This window comes from Heloderma suspectum, chromosome 1, assembly GCF_057233095.1.
Source record: "Heloderma suspectum isolate Gila_16-S chromosome 1, 16-S_ref, whole genome shotgun sequence".
Lineage (NCBI taxonomy): Eukaryota > Metazoa > Chordata > Lepidosauria > Squamata > Helodermatidae > Heloderma > Heloderma suspectum.
In genome coordinates, this window is record NC_139458.1 from 80735420 (window position 1) to 80754054 (window position 18635).

The following is an 18635-nucleotide window of genomic DNA, read 5'->3' on the forward strand; positions in this document are numbered from 1 at the left end:
AAATTAAAAAAAATCCGCTGAAAATGCACATTTCCACCATAGGCTAAAGCATGAAAATATGCGGGGGCGGGGGGATCTGTACATTTCCGTAAGTGTGATATGCACAAATACGAATTTGAGCAATTCGTGAAATTGGGGGGGGGGGAATCCAGTTCCATCAATGAGCAGACAATGGAACGAAAGGTACCTGATAATGCACCAAACACAGACGGAATGGATTTTACAAAATCTGTACATCCCTAGTAGTGGTAGATCAAGAGCATCTGGCTGCCTCACCTACCAATTCATGGTAAAGGATAGTATGTTTGTTTTAGAGCTATCAGTGTTTAGAGAATATGCAGCTGATTGATCATCGGCATTTTAACCAATTGAAAAGCACTGATTGTATTTACATAAATTTACGTATTGCTAGTACCTCAATATAAATATTGAAGTGGAAGTTAATAAACAAAAGCTGTCTACCACTGATTGTTAAAAGGAAATATCTTTAATTTCCCCACATTATCTACTTCACTAGCTACCCAAAACCAAAATACTATGGAAAACAAACAAGTGTACCCTTAACTGGCCTAGCAATCAGAATTGGTCCCCACTGATTAATCAACTTTTTTAGCAGATGAGGGCACGACTTATGCACCATTAGACAGAAAAAATGTCCTATAACTCCCAGCATCCCCCAGCTAGCCATGGTGGTTGGGGAGTGCTGGGAGGTGTAAGACATTTTTCTGTCTAAATGAACATAGGATTGCACCTTTAATCTACCAGTTCAAGCTTATGGTGTGTCTATGCGGGTCGTTCACATGACAATCTCTTGGCAGTAGCAGTCTTCAGCAGTGAGGTGATGTGCCTCCAAAGCAAACCATTAGTATACACTTTAATAGGCACTGGAGTTGCTTTTTTTTTTTTTTCTGAAATTGAAGCCAAACATTCCATCGCTGGGCAATCCTATGTGGCTGCCTGGAGTAGCGCCTTAACAGTGGCAGCAATGGAAAGGGACCGGCCTCACCAGGTTCCTCTGCAGTGTATATTCTTCTGCTGCCTGAAAGCAGTGGTGTTTCACTGTTTAGGTGATGGGGCATCTATGTCCTGCACAGTTATGTTAATTGGCATACTTTATTCTGACCAACACATTTTTGCATTTGCTTGGTTAGAACTGGGATATTTTGGCACAGGTACCTATTAAAAGTACTATGTGAAAACACTAATGAATGACTGAGTGAAAAGGGCAAGCAACAGAGAGACATTTATTGGTTCAGATTATACACATGTTTATATATTCATGTTTTAAAATAACCATTAGAGTTTACAGCAGGTTTCCGGTTGAACATATGCAACACCCTAGCCTCTTTTGTTTATGAGTTACATCAGCTAATCCCATGCAGACACCTACCTGAAGGCACATTCTTAATGATACATTCAAAATTGAGCTCCCGCAAGGCATTGATATCACAGTTACAATGCCCACACAGCTCAGTTCCTATCACACAAAGCATCTCCTGCTCCTATATGAAGCCAAGCAAGCTGGAATGCTCATGAGAGAGATTAAAATTGTATGTAGAGGAAACCTGCTAATCCCTGCCCCTTCCTTCAAATGTATTGGATGGCAAACATAGTAGAGCTAACCTTTGTCTGACGCAGTGGAGTTTTCAGACTGACTGCACACAATACACCTGCAGTCATTTGTATTTTACAAGAAGAAATACTAAGATGGAAGAAATCCCAGTGCATCCTTTAGTTTACTTTAGCCTCTTTTCTGAGCAGCCTATACTTATTAAAAGAACTAACTGTTCCATCAATGCAACAACTGTCTACCTAGCAGGAAGCTTTTACAAAAATGACGGACAAGCTCCAGTTGAGGAATCTTTGATGCTTGGCCACTGTCTATTTCTCTCAAACTGTGGTAATTCCAGTGGTACAATTTGTCTTTATATGTGGACATAATCTGTTTTCAGGGCTACACCTATGCCCTGGAGGTGAGTGTTCTAAGGAGGCAGCGGTCCTCATGTAATGCTATGAGTTTAACCAGTCCCAGCTCCAGGCTTTGGAGGGCCCCTGGGCAAGGCACCCTCAATGGGCCCCTCTCCCTCAGTGAGCCGACCTGCTCATCAGCATTGTCATCAGCAGCTGTTCCTCTTCTTCGTTGTTGCCACCACTTGCGTGCTTGCCAGGCAAAAAGGCACTGGGCAAACAGGCAGTGGCGTCTCCTGCTCCTCCTTACCACCATCGCCATTGTCTGGGCCAGAGCAAGAGTTGAGTGAACAAGCAGGTTGCCATGGGGAAGACCAGAAACAATGCCAGGGGGTTGTTGTCAGCATGCAGGTGTCCTATAGAAAAATCAGTGACAGAAGTCCTAGACCTTGAACAATGAGCTAGTAGTCATATAACCCCACAAAAATAGCTAAGCGGTCCCTACAACACTAGAGAAAACAAAACAGGAAAGGTGACATTTCTGTGCACATTCCCAGAAAATGTTACAGACATTCATGAACCTAAAAAGGCCTTTCACATTTGAATGTGCATATAAAAGAGTCGTAGGACCAAGATCTGTCCTTTATGCATGAACGTCACCTTGGTGTCTTTGGGTCATGGCTAGGCTGGACCGATAGAATTTCTTCAGTGCACTAATATAGGCAGGCATTTCCTGCCAAGGCCTGGAGGCTAGAAGCCTAACAGAATCCATAGATTCCTTGGGACAGAATTGCTTGCAGAGCTCATGGGTTATTTCAACGACCAGCTGGGAGAAAAGGTTGATCCAGAGGTTTTTTTCCAGGCCTTGGATGGAGCGAACCTGGTAAGCACAGTAAACGGTGGTGAAGATGAGCTGCTCAAATTCCTCTGGAGTTAGAGGGGTGTCTAACTGCGAGAGGTAGTCCAGGTGCTCCTCAATCCCAGCTGGGTGCTTGGGGATCTCATGCTGGAGGCTCTGGAGTAACCGCTTTGCGGGACGCAGGGAGGCCAGCTCCTCATCCTGAATCTTGATTGTCTCATTGGCCATAATTTCAATCCCTCCCCAAAGTATCTGAAAAAGAATGAGTACAAACGTGACTGTCAGTGGACAGTTTTTTCCCTGTTTGGGCTCCAAGTGATCTCCATATTCGGAGGGTGGAAACTGACATCTGCTGCAGCATGTGGCTTGAATCAGCTGGATTGTGTTAAACTATTCCTGAAACCATTTAAAGTTCTATTAAACATTGCATAAGGCTCCTTGGATACTTCTCTCTGTTTGTAGCACTCTACAGTCCAGGTAAGATTGGTTCATGAGAGTTAATGGGCAAGAAGAAGGATGCAGAATCTTGTCTTTGGACCAGAGGTTGGACTAAATAAACATGATTCCAGTTCAGATCCTTTCCCCTTCCTACAGAACAGCCAGCTATTTCACCCTAATGAGCAGAAAGAGCCAAAGGGTGCCATCTTGTGGACCATAGTTTAGAAAAGCAGAAGGCAGTATTTCTCAGGAGTTCCAATCCAATTATACCATCTGAAGCTTTGATGCCTGAGCTGAAGTAAAAGTGAAGCTAAGGTCCTTAGTAAAGTAAACAAGGTGCTGTGAAGTTTTCCCTCTGTAAAAACTGAAGAGCCAAGAAAACAACACAGAGCTTTGTGGGGCCTCACAAATCAAAGACCCAACAATCTTGAGGACCATGCTCCCCTAGCCCATACAGCAGGGGTAGGCACAAACATCTGCAGGGCCACAGCTCTCAACATCCTTCACCATTGGCTGTCCTCACTAGGGTTGTTGTTGATAATGATAATGATAATTTCATTTCTATACCACTCCATAGCTGAAGCTCTCTGGGTGGTTTACAACAATTTATAAAAATACACCAGCATTACAAAAACACATAGTAAAAACAGCCTAAAATTTTTAACACAGAAAAATTAAAACAATGCAAACAGCTAAAACCAATTTAAGTAAACAATATTTTCTTCATAGACCTGTTCAAAAACAGCAGACATAGATGCCCCATCATATACCATTAAATGCCTGGGAGTAGGGGGTGGTCTTTACCTGGCACCAAAAAGATGACAGCGTTGGCACCAGGTGGGCCTCAGTGGGGAGTTCATTCTGTATCCAGGGGGCCACCCCTGCGAAGGCCGTCTCCATTGTTGCCACCTTCTGAGCCTCCCTTGGTTGGTAGGGGTTGCAGGGAAAACATCTGGAGGGCCACAAGTTGCCTAACCCTGCCATAGAGCACCCGGCATATTTGCTTCAGGCATCAGTAGCACCAGCCAGCCACTGTAAGGACCTCTTGCTGCTGCCTCTCCAGGATACATGGCAGTCATCTTCACACCTAGCCTAGTCACATTCCTTAGTACTAGAGAAAGCGCAGTTGCATCATAACAATGACTTCTCGGCCACAGTTCTACTTCCTGAAAAAGTCCAGGGACCCACACAGCAGAATGAGGAAGGCTCCCTAGTGCAGCAGAGCTGATTTATCACATTTTAAAGTGAGTGAGGTAATACACATTACCATTTCAAGAACCATGCCCACCCCCACCTGCCATAAGACCATTACATCCAGAGTCTAAAATTACCTAACAGCACCACTTCCTCCTCCTGGGCCCAACAAAATGGCTGGTTGGGGCAGCTGTAGATCCAGAGGCTGGAGCTGCCATGGTACTGGCAGGGTAGGTTGGGGAAGTGGCATATTAATAGGCAAAGATGGCGGGAAAGAGCTGGGGCTCTGTAAAGGGCAGCTCCATGCCGCAGGGCAAGGCTGGATTCCCTCATCCGTTTTCCTCAAGGTATTGCTTTGGCTTAAATTACCTCTAATAGGATGTCAGCAGTCTCCCGCCCGTTTGTATCTGCAAACTCACTGAGGTGAAGTTGCTCATCTGGAAAACAACAGTAATGGAAAACAACAATAACAACAACCCAATCAACTACCACGTTTCAGTAAGCAATATCACTTCACCCATCTCATTTCACATACATTGCTGTATCTGGTTTATTTTTATTGTTTGATGGATTTCTAGACATTAATGTGAGGTATAAAAAAATCACACAGTTATAAAACTTGTTATAGTGTGATATTTAAAGCAGTGGTACAATCCGTTAAGATTACACAAACCCAGAGACACAATCCTATTTCTTCCTTGTTTATTTGCTATGAGGTATTATTCCTGTATGCATTCAGGCTTCCTCAGCTCCATAAGTGAAAAGCAAAAACTGACAGACTTGAGAGCCGCCAGATTAGGAATGACTTCACACATGAATGGAAGCTTCTTTCTGCCAGTAACCTCATTATCCAATACTCCAACTTGATCCTCACCACCACCCTGTACAGACTAAGGCCTGATTCAGGGGCTGTGGTACCTATAGGCAATCTCGTTTGAGGTCTGCCCTTTTTTGGGAACCCAAGTAGACTTTTAGCTAAGACTTTGTAGGGATATAACTCCTGAGGCTTACTGCAATGACTGCAGAAACCATTTGGAAATGTTTTGTCCTTAAGAATGCAATTTGCAGTAAGAGAAGCAGTTTGTTTTAAGGTCAAGAAGTCCCCGAGTTTCATGCTGTTGTATATTGTTTTAATTTGGGGTATTCAGTTACATCAACAGCTTATCCAGTCATTTTATGTATTCTATGGAAACTCTTACTCAGCTGGTTCTGTGGTTACTGTTCTTGCTCTGCTTTTGTACTTCATTGTTACAACCCATAGGCTAGAACAATTCATTTGTATGAATATCTAGGTATAGACATAGCTACTTAGATGATATCAGGTTTGTTGCAAGCTCTCTTTTTGCCAGCATCCAGTATAATTGTACCCAATTTCCCCATTCTGCTGGGGGTTGTGAGAGGCAGTGCCAGATCATATTCTGTAAGAGAAGTTACATCTTTGTCTTTATGATTTATCTGTTACATTTATATCCCACTTTTTCCTCCAAGGAGCCCAAGGCAGTATACATGATCCTCCTCTTCTCTATTTTATCCTCATAACAACCCTGTGAGGTAGGTTAGACTGAGAGTCAGTGACTGGCCTAAAGTCACCCAGTGAGTCTCATGGCCAAGTGGAGATTTGAACCCGGGTCTCCTTAGTCATAGTCCAACACCCCAAACTCTACACCACACTGGCTCTGTCCAGTATATCCCATGCCATTTCATATAGAAACAGGTCTGGAGTGGAATCTTGGGAAATCCAAAGGCAGGCAGTAACCCATGTGAAATATTCTGGATACTGATGGAGTCAAAGAGCAAGTGGGAACTCCAGATCCAAGTGTTTTCATTTTTGGTACAGAGGATGAATAGAAAACTTAAGATACCTAACCCACAGCAGAGAGCCAGAGTTCAGGTCATGCTTGCTGGAGAAAAGGACTTTCTGAAACTCACCTTTGGAACTACCAGATTAAGCTAAGAGGTCCCTATAATAAGTATTAATGTCTATTATTTCTGTAGCTGTTCTGAATGTAAACAGCTTCCAGTTTTCCAATCTCCCCAGGGAAGAAAAAAAAAAAAAGCTTGTAGAAGTTGCTTAGAGAATGATGAGATTGTGCATTTTTGCTTGGAAACTGCATCTCCACCCAGGCTGCTGGCTCTTTGATCAAAGCCAGATGTCTGTGATTTTGGATTAAGCTTGGTTTGGAGCGGCATTTATTTTTCCTTAATACATAGTCCAGGACAGCTTGAGGGCCATAAAGTAGGATATAAATATTCTAATAAAATAAAGTAAAACTAAACCAATTCATTGTGAAAGTGGAGTAGCTTCAGGCATCTGCTTTATTAAACTTGTCCACACGACTTTCAAGCACCCTCTTAAAAAAAATTACAGTTGCCAGTGGCAGGCATTGCGAGGCGCCTTTAACAGCTATACCTTTAATAGCTGAATGGCAGTTAAAATGTATGAGACCCCTAAAAGGTTGATTTTCAAAATTTCTTGCACTGTGGCACCTTAAAGGCGAACAAGAGCCCCTCACCCATACAGAATTTGGCAGCACTGCACCTGCTTCATATTCTATATCTTACCAACTCAATTATATTGCCACCATCCATTCAAAGTCATTCTTCGGAGAGGGAGGTATCAAACCAACAGCAACTAAAATGTAGTGAAATGCGCGCGCACACACACAAACCTCTCTCTCTCTCTCTCTCTCACACACACACACACACAGAAATTAAGTCCAAAAATATTCAGCCACTGTTAATAGAGCAGGAATGGAAGCTATCAGAAGTAGTACATGGAAAGAAAACAGACAATTGCCAAAATATGTATCTCACAAAGCATCTGCTTTTGACAGGTTTCCCAGATCTACTAGCTATGTTTTAAGACTGTTGGAAAATTCCCAGCTGATGCTAACATAGTATTCATTCTAGAAGAGAGGAAAAAGCTGTTTAGGAGTGTCCCGTGCAAGTTGATGTTTATTCTATATATTAAACAAGATAAGTCAATGTCACCAATAGTTTTTCCAAGAAAGCACACGAAAAAGCCTTTAGTAGGTCCATGCGTGTGTGCACATGTTTAGAAATAGGCTATGGCAAAGGTTAGGCTCCTTTTCCTCAGTCTGATACTTTTTCAGAGGCTGTGTGTCATTATTTAGAGCTGTGCAAGAGGCAGAAAAGCCACAGATGCAGATTCCCCCAGCTCGAGATCCCCAAGCTGGGAAAAGCTTCATCTGTTGAACTTCGTCACAAAAATGTGAAAAGCACCGATGCTCCTTTCGGAAAGAAAAAAAAGGTGTGCCTTTGGGAAAGAAAAAGATGGTTCCCTTCCTTGCTTCCGTTAAGGTTGCTGGGGTCCATTTGGCACAAGTGTACAGCGTCTTAAACACTTGCACATAAGGGAGAACGTTGGTGGATGCAGTGTATCCTCCAGTGATTACAGTTGTAGGATAGGATGCACTTGCCAAACTGATGGCACAGCAACCCTTTCTTCGGCTTAAACCAAAATTTTCATGTTGAATGACACACCCTTTACTAGCACACAGGCACATAATATTTGTAGATCTACAGCCAGCCCCTCTAGCCTAGCCTGAACAACTGCATCAACAATAGCAGGAATGTCTTGGCTATGTATTGCAAAGCAGCCTTCCCCAACACAGGTGCACTTCCTACCTGTCTGCCTCTGGGATCCAGAAACCACACTGAGAGCCAGAGATGCCCATAGACAGGCTCCCAAGCACAGCTGGAGAATCTGATCCATGGTGGGAAGAACCCTTATGCCTTCTGCAGATAAACACTTTGGGCGAAGCTGATGTTGTTTACTGTAGCTTCTTTTCCCCCTCTCCTTTCAATCCCAGAAGCCAGTGCTGGAAGAGTTTCCTCACTCCAATTCCAGCTCTGGGATGGGCTTGCTGTTGAATTCCCAGTTCCTAAAAGGTAGTTTTCATCATAACGCCAAAAAAAAGAGAAAAAAGTTGAAGGCTTCAGCTCAGATACTCAAAGTGCTCTGCCAATGCAAGTCCCATTTATTTCCACTTGGAGCATTAGGCTGTTCCTTATTTTATTCTTGGCACACCATTTTAAGCCTCTCTGGTTGTTGTTTCTTCTTCCCAAAAAGGCTGCCAGCTTCATTGCTCTTAAAAAGGAAGAAACATGCTTCTAAAAGCCAAGGATCTGAAATATGTGTAGACATGAACTAGGCCTCCTTAAAAGGCCAATTGATGCCACCTGAAGACAATGGGGCAGACTGCAGCTAGTTTGGCTTCACTTTGCTCTTGCAACATAAGCTTTCCAGCCTTAAAATACAAGAGCAGTTCTTACATGCTGTAGGAGGGTGGAGCTGGCAAGTGTCTGCAGGCCCCACAGGTTCCAGACCACATTAATTGGAAAAAAGAAAGGTCACTTCTTCAACTCTACTGCATCAAGTGGAGGCCGGTGGCTCTGATGTCTGTGGGGCAGTAAATCCACTCCGAGTTTCAGTCAGAACCAGACAGAACACTAAAGGAGCTCCACTGACTGCATTAGTCTAGCCGGGGAAGCTTTGGACAGTGACCTATAGAACCAACATACACACACACCACTCCAGCCTTCTCCATCAGCCAGCATTCTCCACGCTGGACAGCCACTTCTAAGAAGTTGAATATACTTTTTCAAAACCTATTATAATTGCAAAAAACGAAAACAAAAAACCTCTTCATTCTTTGAGGTTTTTCATCCCTTCCAACTACTAGATAAAGCTACCCAATTTGGCTTCAATTGACTTTTCTTTTCTTTTTTTAACCTAGCACAGCATCTAAATTATCTCCAGCTTGAATAATATAAAGACTGGCTCATCTCTCTCTGTGATCCACTGTTAAAAGAGGCCAGAGTGCTTTGCCCAGAATGGAAACACATCTGAGTAACAGCTGGATTTTAGATATCCAAAATGGGGGATCCAACATTTTTCCCTTTCTGGTTTCCAGCAGTCCTAGGGGCAGCGGCAGGTCCAACCATCACATGACCTGTAGAACCTAATTTGAATGTCTGCAGATCTCTCCTCCCTCCACTTCATCTTGGGTCTCTGAATATGCAGACACTCTGACTTCACTATCAGGTCAGATTTTTTCTCCCTTCTTTCCCCCTCCCCCCAAAATTGTTTTTTCTACCTTCTTGCCTGATGAAGAGATCTGGCAATCTTGAAAGCTTGCACAATATTTGTGGTCTTTTGGTTGACTCAATGAAGGTATTACACTAATATGGATTTGATACTGTTATAATCAGATTCAGCAGCCATTTTATTTATTTATTTATTTATTAAATTTATTAATTGCCCATCTGACTGGTCACCCAGCCAATCTGGGCGATGTACAACCCACCATAAAACAATTTAAAACAATAAAATTTTACCATAATTTTTTTTTTTAAATACCCTAACCCACCCTAAATGCCTGCCTGAACAACCACGTTTTTAATGCACGACGGAAGCTCATTAAAGAGGGGGCATGACGGAGTTCCCTAGGGAGGGAGTTCCACAGAGTGGGGGCCACCACAGAGAAGGCCCTCTCCCTCGTCCCCACCAGTCTAGCTGTCCTGGCTGATGGGACAGAGAGAAGGCCATCTGAGGCTGATCTTGTTAAGCGGCCTGTCTGGTGTTGCTGGAGGCGCTCCTTAAGATAGGCTGGGCCGGAACCATATAGGGTTTTAAAGGTCAAAGCCAACACCTTGAATTTGGCCCGGAAAACAACTGGTAACCAGTGCAACTCCTTCAGCACTGGAGTGATGTGATCTCGCCGGCGGCTGCCTTTAATCAGGCAAGCCGCCGCGTTCTGTACCAGCTGCAGCTTCCGAACCGTCTTCAAGGGTAACCCCACGTAGAGCGCATTACAGTAGTCTAAACGAGAGGAGACCAGGGCATGTACTACCGATGGGAGCAGATGGTCGGAAAGGAAGGGGCGCAGCTGCTGTATCAGATGGAGTTGATACAGCGCTGTCCGGCTCACAGCTGACACCTGAGCCTCCATGGACAGCTGGGAGTCCAAAATGACCCCCAGGCTGCGGACCTGGTCTTTCAAGGGTAGCCGTACCCCATTCAACACCAGGTCAACATCCCGCAGCCTCCTCTTGTCTCCCACCAAAAGTACCTCGGTCTTGTCAGGGTTCAGCTTCAGCTTATTCCTCCCCATCCAGCCACTCACCATCTCCAGACATTTGGACAGGAATTCTACGGCCAACCTTGGTGAAGATTTGAATGAGAGGTAGAGCTGCGTGTCATCCGCATATTGATGACACTGCACCCCAAACCACCTGATGATAGCCCCCAGTGGCTTCACATAGATGTTAAATAGCATTGGGGAGAGGATGGAACCCTGTGGCACCGCACAAGTAAGTGGCCACGGGTCTGAAACCTCCTCTCCCAGTGCTACCCTCTGGTACCTGCCGAAGAGGAAGGACCGGAACCACCGCAATTCAGTGTCTCCAATGCCCAACCCCTCCAGGCGGTCCAGGAGGATACTGTGGTCAACGGTATCAAAAGCCGCTGAGAGGTCGAGGAGAACAAGGAAGGAGCATTCACCCCTATCCAGAGCCCTCCTCATATCATCCAACAAGGCGACCAAGGCCATTTCTGTCCCATGCCCAGGCCTGAAGCCCGACTGAAATGGGTCTAGATAATCAGTTTCTTCCAAGTGTGCCTTCAACTGCACCGCCACCACCCGCTCAATCACCTTGCCCAAAAATGGCAGATTTGAGACTGGGCGAAAGTTGTTCAGAACTTGAGGATCCAAGGAGGGCTTCTTTAAGAGCGTTCTTATCACTGCCTCCTTGAGGGCTGATGGCATCACTCCCTCCTCAAGGGAGGCGTTCACCACCGCCTTGATCCCCTCACCCAGTCTCTCTCTGCAGCTCATAATGAGCCAAGATGGGCAAGGATCAAGTAAGCAGGTGGTCGGCCTTACAGATGAAAGCACCTTGTCCACTTCATCAGGAGGGAGAAGCTGGAAACGATCCCACAAAACCGGTTTGCCACAGGCCGCCTCTTGCTCACTAACTGTATCCACAGTGTGCAGAGTAACACACCTAATCTGATCAATTTTATCTGCAAAGTGCCTTGCCAAAGCCTCACAGGAGGCCTTAGAATGCTCCATTGGTTCCGGAGCCACAGGACCGACCAGGCTCCGGACCACTTGGAACAGCCTCCTGGGGCAGCACTCTGCAGACGCGATGGAGGCAGCATAATATTCCTTTTTTGCTGCCTTCACCGCCACGTGATAGGCTGAAGATACAGCTCTAGCCCGTGTCTGATCGTCTTTGGAGCGAGACTTCCGCCACCGGCGCTCTAGCCGTCTCACCTCCTGTTTCAGAGCTCGTAACCGCAGATTGAACCATGGTGCAGTCCGAGCCCTGTTCAGGGGGAGAGGGCGTTTCGGAGCCACCCGATCTAATGCCCCAGTGATTGTGGCATTCCAGCCACCCACCAGGGTCTCGACCGAGTGGCCGTTGGCATGCCCCAGAGAATCCCCAAGCGCATTCAGGAATCCATTTGGATCCATAAGACGCCTGGGGCGGACCATTTTAATGGGTCCATGCATTCATAGGAATTTTCTGTGGCATTCCCTCCATCCCCGAATTTCAATAAAATAGGATTATGGGAGATTCAAGACCTATAATTCCATGGAATCTGGAATTAATGTGTGTGACTTTTCCCACTGTGAGAAAGACAAAGCTTTGGGTAACAACACACCCACTTCCCAAAGTTTTTCTCTGCATCAGCATGAAAAGCCAGCAGCTCTGGCCCATATTGTAATTTGAAAACTCAAATCCATATCAATGCATCTAATTCCATACAGTGAACTTCCTTTCTTCAAATTTTAAAAATTCTGCAAGAATATTTTTTGAAAGAGTGCAGGGCTCCATCTCTAGCTCACTATAGCTAAGGTTGTTCTTTTCTCTAAACTCTCTCTCTCTCATTCTCATTCATTAATACTTTGGTGTATACTTGCAAAAAGAATCAAGTACCCCAGTCCAACTACATTTTCACCCTTTCTTCCAACTGAAAGGAGTCGTTCTCAGTTTTGAAGCCTTTGGCCTGAATTCTCCTCCTCCTCCTCCTCCTCACTAGGAAGAGAGGCAATAGAAGTGAAGCAATGGCCAGTGGGCACATAACAGTGGCAAATCATGGGTTAATTAACTGAAGATTTGCCGCGGCACATGCCTGGCGTGTGCTGCTTCTGCTTTGCAAAATCAACCTCCCATCAGCCTGATTGGAGATTGATTCATAGCATGTGAACCTAGACACTATGAGTTAATCATGGGTTAACAACTAATTGCACGTTAACGGTGGGTTAACCCACAATTAACCACAGTATCCAGGTTTGCACGTCACAAATCAACCTCCAATCAGAGGTTGATTATACAAAGCAGAAGCAGCAGCACGCACACACTGAGGCGTGTGTGTCCCACTACACACTAGTTAACCCACGATTTGCCACCATTATGTGCGAATCCTATCAGACTCTACTCTTTGGATGAGAAAAATATGATGCTTAAATTCAAAACAGATGTAAGTATACACAAATCCACGTGGGTCAATAATTTATATAGACGCCTATACTTTTGTCTAGACATTTAGATGAATTGTATACAGTCTAGAGGTGGGCTTTAAACCAGGGGTGGGTAACAGGAGGATCGTAGTCCACATGCAGCCCCCAGCCCTGCGCTGCCAAATTCAGTGGTGGGGTGATCATCATTTTTAGCACTATGGAGTGCTAAAAAGATCAAATTAAGCTTGTTCTCAAACTAAATCTGACCCTTTGAGCACACCATAGCGGTTTGCTGTTGAATTTTGGCTGCAAACAGCGCATTTTCCCCACAAATCATGTGGAATGAGCAGCGCCCTGCAGAGTGTGCCCCCAGGGTGTGTGTGAAAATGGCCCCCAGAGCCCCTGAGGTTGCCCACCCCTGCTTTTAACCTTCACCACATTGCTGAAATCCAAGTGCCTTGGGCTTGTGTTCACATTTAAATCTAGTCTAAATTCCTGATCATCTGAAAAAACAGAAATTTTGTGACCGTACATTTTTGTTCTCAGAGTTCCACGGAGGGCATTCCTTCATTTTGGGATGGCACCTCCGTCTGGACCATGTAGACAGAGTCGGTTTGTCGCTTCTTCAGGGAGGGAGCCACCCTGCTCTTCCAGACCAGACTGGTAGAGCAGAGGAAAACACCTCAACCCCACAACTAAAGGGGAAAAAAGTAAACCTATGCCAATGGCAACAACAACAACAACAACAACAACAATATATGAACATGATCAACTTGAAAACAAGTTTAAAAAACCAACCAACAAAGAAAAACAGCAAGCATTCCGGCCAGCAACAGGAAACAACCCAGGAATCCCTGCCTACCTCCCCACATATGCGGCAGTGACAGCAGCCATAACCACCCCAAACTCGTCCTCCTTAACAGAATAATATGCTGGACCCCTAGCACGGTGGGCAGAGTGCCCTCCGTGGAGCTCTGAGAACAAAAATTCATGGTAAGAAAGATTCTGTTTTCTCCAGAGCTCCACGGAGGTCATTCCTTCACTTTGGGACATCACAAAGCTTTACATCAAGAGGGCGGGGAAGGGACCAGCATTCAATGCGCCAGCACCTTTTGCAACACTTTGCACCTCAAAGCAGCGTCGTCTGCCGAAGAAGCAGTGTCACTTTTGTAACACTTAACAAAAGTATGAACTAATGCCCATGTGGCTGCCTTACATATGTCCAAGATGGGATAATCTCCCTTAAAAGCGGCAGACGCTGATGCCCCCCTCAGGGAATGAGCAGCGATCCCCCCACATGGGTCCTTCCCTAAAGTTTGATAGGCCAGCACATTGCATTCTTTCACCCATCTAGAAATGGAAGACTTTGACACCTTAGCCCCCAAGGTCTTAGAGTCAAAGGAAACGGACAAAGACCCAGAAACCCTGTGGGCAGCGGTCCTATCTAAACAGAACCTCAATGGCCTTCTCACATCTAATTTATGCCAACTCTGTTCCTTTAGATGTACCAGCTTAGGACAGAATGATGGAAGAGAAGTTCCTGGAATCTATGGAAAGCAGAGTTAACCTTAGGAATGAAGGAAGGCTCAGTATGAAGCACCATCTTATCATCATGAAAAATATACAATTGTGGATCAGCCTAGAGGGCTCCTAGCTCCAAAACTCTCCTTGCTGAAGTTATAGCCACCAAAAAGACTGTTTTAAGAGTGAGCACCTTAAAAGAACACGTGGCCATGGGTTCGAATGGACTATCCATCAGTGCTGTAAGAACCCAGTTCAGGTTCCAGGTAGAAAAGCAATGTACAACTCGGGGATTAAGAAGAGCCACATCTTTAAAGAAACGTTTGAGATGCAGGTAAGACGAAATGGGAGGACTTCCTTTGCATCCCCAGCATGCTGCTTGGCGCAGCTGCTTGCCTCTTAATTGTACTCATACTTAGAGCCTTATCCAGCCCTGCCTGAAGAAAACCCAACACCTCTTGTACCCCTCCAGGGGCTGGAGATCTATCATTCTTCTGACACCAAACCAAAAATGCCTACCAAGTGGTACTATAGAACCTATTAGTGGAACTTTGTCTGGAAGACAGAAGGGTCTTAAGAACAGACTCCTGATACCCCAGGTTCAACAGCCACTGCCTTTCAGCCTCCAGGCTGCTAGCTGGAAGAGATCCGGATGTTGGGTGCAGCACAAGACCCTGGAGAAGCAGATCCTTCCTGCTGCGCAGTCGCCATGGATCCCGGATCGAAATGTTTATCAATTCCAGAAAACATGGATGCCTGGGCCAATATGGAGCCACCAGGATGACTTCCTCTGAACTTCTTTGAATTTTGCATATCACCTTGGGTGTCAGGAATGAATCTGAGTGTATGGAGATAGCTAGCAGCTCAGATTCAGAATGCGAACAGCCAGAACAGGGGGAGGCTCCCTCCCCAGTGAGCTCAGATATGGCAAGGCCTTCTTCTCAAGACCTTGGCACACAGATGGCTCGGCCTGGAGAGGGCCCCCTTCCTCTTCCATGAGAACCCAGGTGTCGAGGGAGGGAGGAGAGTGAGGGGCGTGACTTGAGGGATTCTAGGGTCCATCACAGAGCGAAGCAGGAAAAGTTAGAGGTGGAACTCAGACTCTCCTGGGGGTTGGACTCGATGGCCTTGTAGGCCCCTTCCAACCCTACTATTCTGTGATTCCTCCAGGTTGGCTATGCGTGATAGCCTACGTAGCAGGGAGCAACTGTAAGAGAGGGGCATCCCCTCTAAACTAGTCTGGCCAGGAAGTTCTTGTTCAAACTGCCGGCAACTTCTCTAACTTCCACTTCAGCTCCTCTATTGGTATTCGTAATTGCATGGAGTAGCCCTTTCCTTTGTAGCCTGAGAGTTTCCTAGAATTTGCATTTGTAAGGAACCTGGTCCTTAACTAATAGAGTAGTGAGCCTGAAGCAAGCCTGGCATCTTGGAGAGTGTTGATTGCGAAGGGGGAGGATGAAGGAACGTGACAGCAGGAAGAAGTGCTATTGAAGGAAAGGCGTACAGTAGCCCTTCTGGCCATAGTTCCATGAGAGCATCTGTGCCTGCCGCCGCGTAGCATGGGAACCTTGAGAAGAAGGTGGGAACCTGTGCATTGTGTGGTGTGGCGAACAGATCCGTTGATGGTTTTCCGAGCCTTCTGGTTAGGATCTGAAAGATTTGAGGGTTTAGAGCCCATTCGGATTCCTTGAGAGACATCTGACTCAACCAATCTGCTGTAAGACTGGACACTCCCTAGATGTTCTGCTGAGATGGACTTGAGGGAGGACTCTGCCCACATTAGGAGCTTCTGGGCCAAATCTCGGCAGAGTGCTGCCTCCGCATGTTTATCACATGGATCTTTAGGTCTCCCCTCCCCATCAGCAGGGATGGCCGCACAGGGAGTGCTGCCACTGGAGCATCTGCCACAGGGGCCTTCAGCAAATCCATAGCACCGTTTGGAGGGGAGTTGAGTTTATTTGCCAGTTTATGGACTGACTTGGGTTTGGAGGGGTTGGCCCACTCTGCTTTCCAGGCCTCCTCAAAGGCATGGGGCAGGGGACCGTCATAGGCTTTGTAGAGGCCTGAGGGAAGGCAGACTTATCCCCTTTTTGCACTGTGGCGCTTGTGGTTTCAGATGGTACAGTGGTGTCCCCAGAAAGCTGGAGTCTCCTAGAGGCCTTGATCGGTAGCACAGTGAACAGTTCTGGATTACAGTCTGCTCTTTGAACTGGGTGAAGCTCTGTCTCGGAGAGCTGCCCTTCATCTTTGCCACTATTTGCTAAGTCAGACTCATCCCCAACAGAAGAAAGTTTAAGCCTTTTACTACTGCTTTCCCCGGCTAGGCCTTAAGTGGGCTTGTTGCCTTCTCGGGCCTATTTCTCTTCCTTACTTTGTTGACAGAGCAGGAGGAGGAGGGGACAGGGCTAGCTGAACCCCTTGCGATGGATGCCAAAGGGGAGCCCTCATGCGACATAGAGGGGGATCTTCAGTCGCATTTGTGGCTGTGGGAAGACCTCCGCCTAAATCTGTCATGCTTCTTTTTCTTTCCCTTCTTTTTACAGGGAGAAACAGAAGCCAAGGAAGATCCCTCCCTGGGGGTATCCCTCCCCCTGCCAGTAGGGACTTTGAAACCTGCAGGGAAACAAGGTTCTGAACTCAGGCTGCAAACTGAGCCGTGGCCCCTATCTCCGCAAGTTCTGGCACTGGAGGTGGGCCTGCAACACTGACCTCCGAGTCCTGGTGCCAAGGAGCGCGCTTTTCCTTCTGGGCACCAAACTCACACCCTGTTTGTCAGGCCCGTCTCTGCCTCATCGGCCTTCGACGGAGACTTCTGAGCCTAATCCAGGAATGGGGCTTCTTTCTGCCATGGCAGAGAGGGCCAGCAGAGCAATCGGGGCTCAGTGCTCTCTGCCTGCCCTATAGAGAGGGAAGGGAGAGGAGCAGAGCATAGTCAGCCATCCTCCTGGCCTCTGCAGCTGTTGCTTGTTCTGAAGCCACAGTGAAAAAGGCCTAGGAAAAGCAGCAGGGTGAGCGTGTGCTCTGGCAGCCAGCTTCCAAGCTGAATGGAGGCCGGCTGCTTGGGAGTCCACCTCTGGGGAAGCTACATGAAGCTGAATCCCTGCTAAGGAGAGGTGGGGCGGGGAGGAACAACTAGCTGCCCAAGGAATACAATCAAAAGCGAAAGGAAAAATTAGGCCTAAAGCAATGGAAAAGCTGGGCTGTTAAGACTTGACCTCATGGCTCACTAGACAGAGCCAGTCTGGGAGGGCAGGGTGGCTCCTCCCCCTGGAGAAGTGACAAATCGACTCATGTCTATGGGGACCAGAGGGAGGTGCCATCCCAAAGTGAAGGAATGCCCCCCATGGAGCTCTGGAGAAAGGGAAGCATCTTTTTAAAAATACGTTTAAGAGTGAATCTCTTTAGAGAAGATTATGGTCCCTCTTACTCCTGTAATGGTTTCATCAGTTATGTTAAGTGTAGGAAAGGGGATCTGCATCTAAAAAAAAGGTGCACATTTATTGGAAGGAAAATAGGAAATACTCCATGCAATCTACAAGAGGGGAAGATGTTTGGGAAGATTCTCGCACCCCACACCCTCAGAGACAAAGCCAAAAGCATCCTGTGGCTGATTATCTCCACATCTGTCCAATTCAAGTGGCTCAGAGGTCTGCATTGAGCTTTGGCATAACTTCTGTTGTCTCTCAGGAATCCCAGATTGCTGCAGCTTTCTAAGCAATGCTCATTGAACATGGCAAAACATAAACATCTGGATTCCAGACATTGCTCTGGGCTCAAACCATGGAGAAAGAAATCCATTGCTTGCAGGGCTCTCCAGTCACCAGCTCACACTCCTCTTCCCTTTCATCGTACCCCGTCTGTAGCATTAAATTCTAAGCCCACTACATACTAAGTCTCACTTTTGCATAGTGCCCAGTTCAACCTTTGTACGAAATATTTTTAGCAACAGAAGGGCAACTAGAACACCTATTCCACAACTTTCATTGCTCCACTTTTAAGAAGCAGCCTTGTTTATGCTCCACACTCATTGAATAATGCCAGGTGCGTGTGGTAAAAATCACATGCAAACAGGCAGATGTGGGGCAGGAGAGGACTCCAACATGTATCTACTTGGTGCCCACAGCATTTCTCAATAGCACATATTCACTGATGCCCAAGAGGGGCTATTGGACCAGTGCTCCTTCTACAAGAATGGCTGCATGGTCACAGCTGTAATCTATTTC

General features: G+C 46.2%; 1 protein-coding gene across 1 annotated transcript; it reads right to left on the reverse strand.

Annotated features, from left to right (window-relative positions):
- Positions 1-1218: 1218 nt before the first annotated feature.
- Positions 1219-8443, reverse strand: FAM180B (family with sequence similarity 180 member B). The gene is made up of 3 exons (XM_084827697.1): positions 8048-8443; positions 4769-4836; positions 1219-3019 (listed from the first exon to the last, which is right to left on the reverse strand). Exons 1-3 carry the CDS (start codon positions 8133-8135, stop codon positions 2552-2554), a joined length of 624 nt encoding a protein of 207 aa, XP_084683823.1. The 5' UTR covers positions 8136-8443; the 3' UTR covers positions 1219-2551.
- Positions 8444-18635: the final 10192 nt, after the last annotated feature.

What these genes read in the sequence shown, in the direction of transcription:
- FAM180B (XM_084827697.1), bottom strand. Translation starts at nt 8,135, where the DNA reads ATGGATCAGATTCTCCAGCTGTGCTTGGGAGCCTGTCTATGGGCATCT. An exon ending in TGGATCCCAGAGGCAGACAG is followed by an intron (nt 4,837 to 8,047) that starts GTAGGAAGTGCA and finishes GTTGTTTTCCAG; the next exon opens with ATGAGCAACTTCACCTCAGT. An exon ending in CTGCTGACATCCTATTAGAG is followed by an intron (nt 3,020 to 4,768) that starts GTAATTTAAGCC and finishes ATTCTTTTTCAG; the next exon opens with ATACTTTGGGGAGGGATTGA.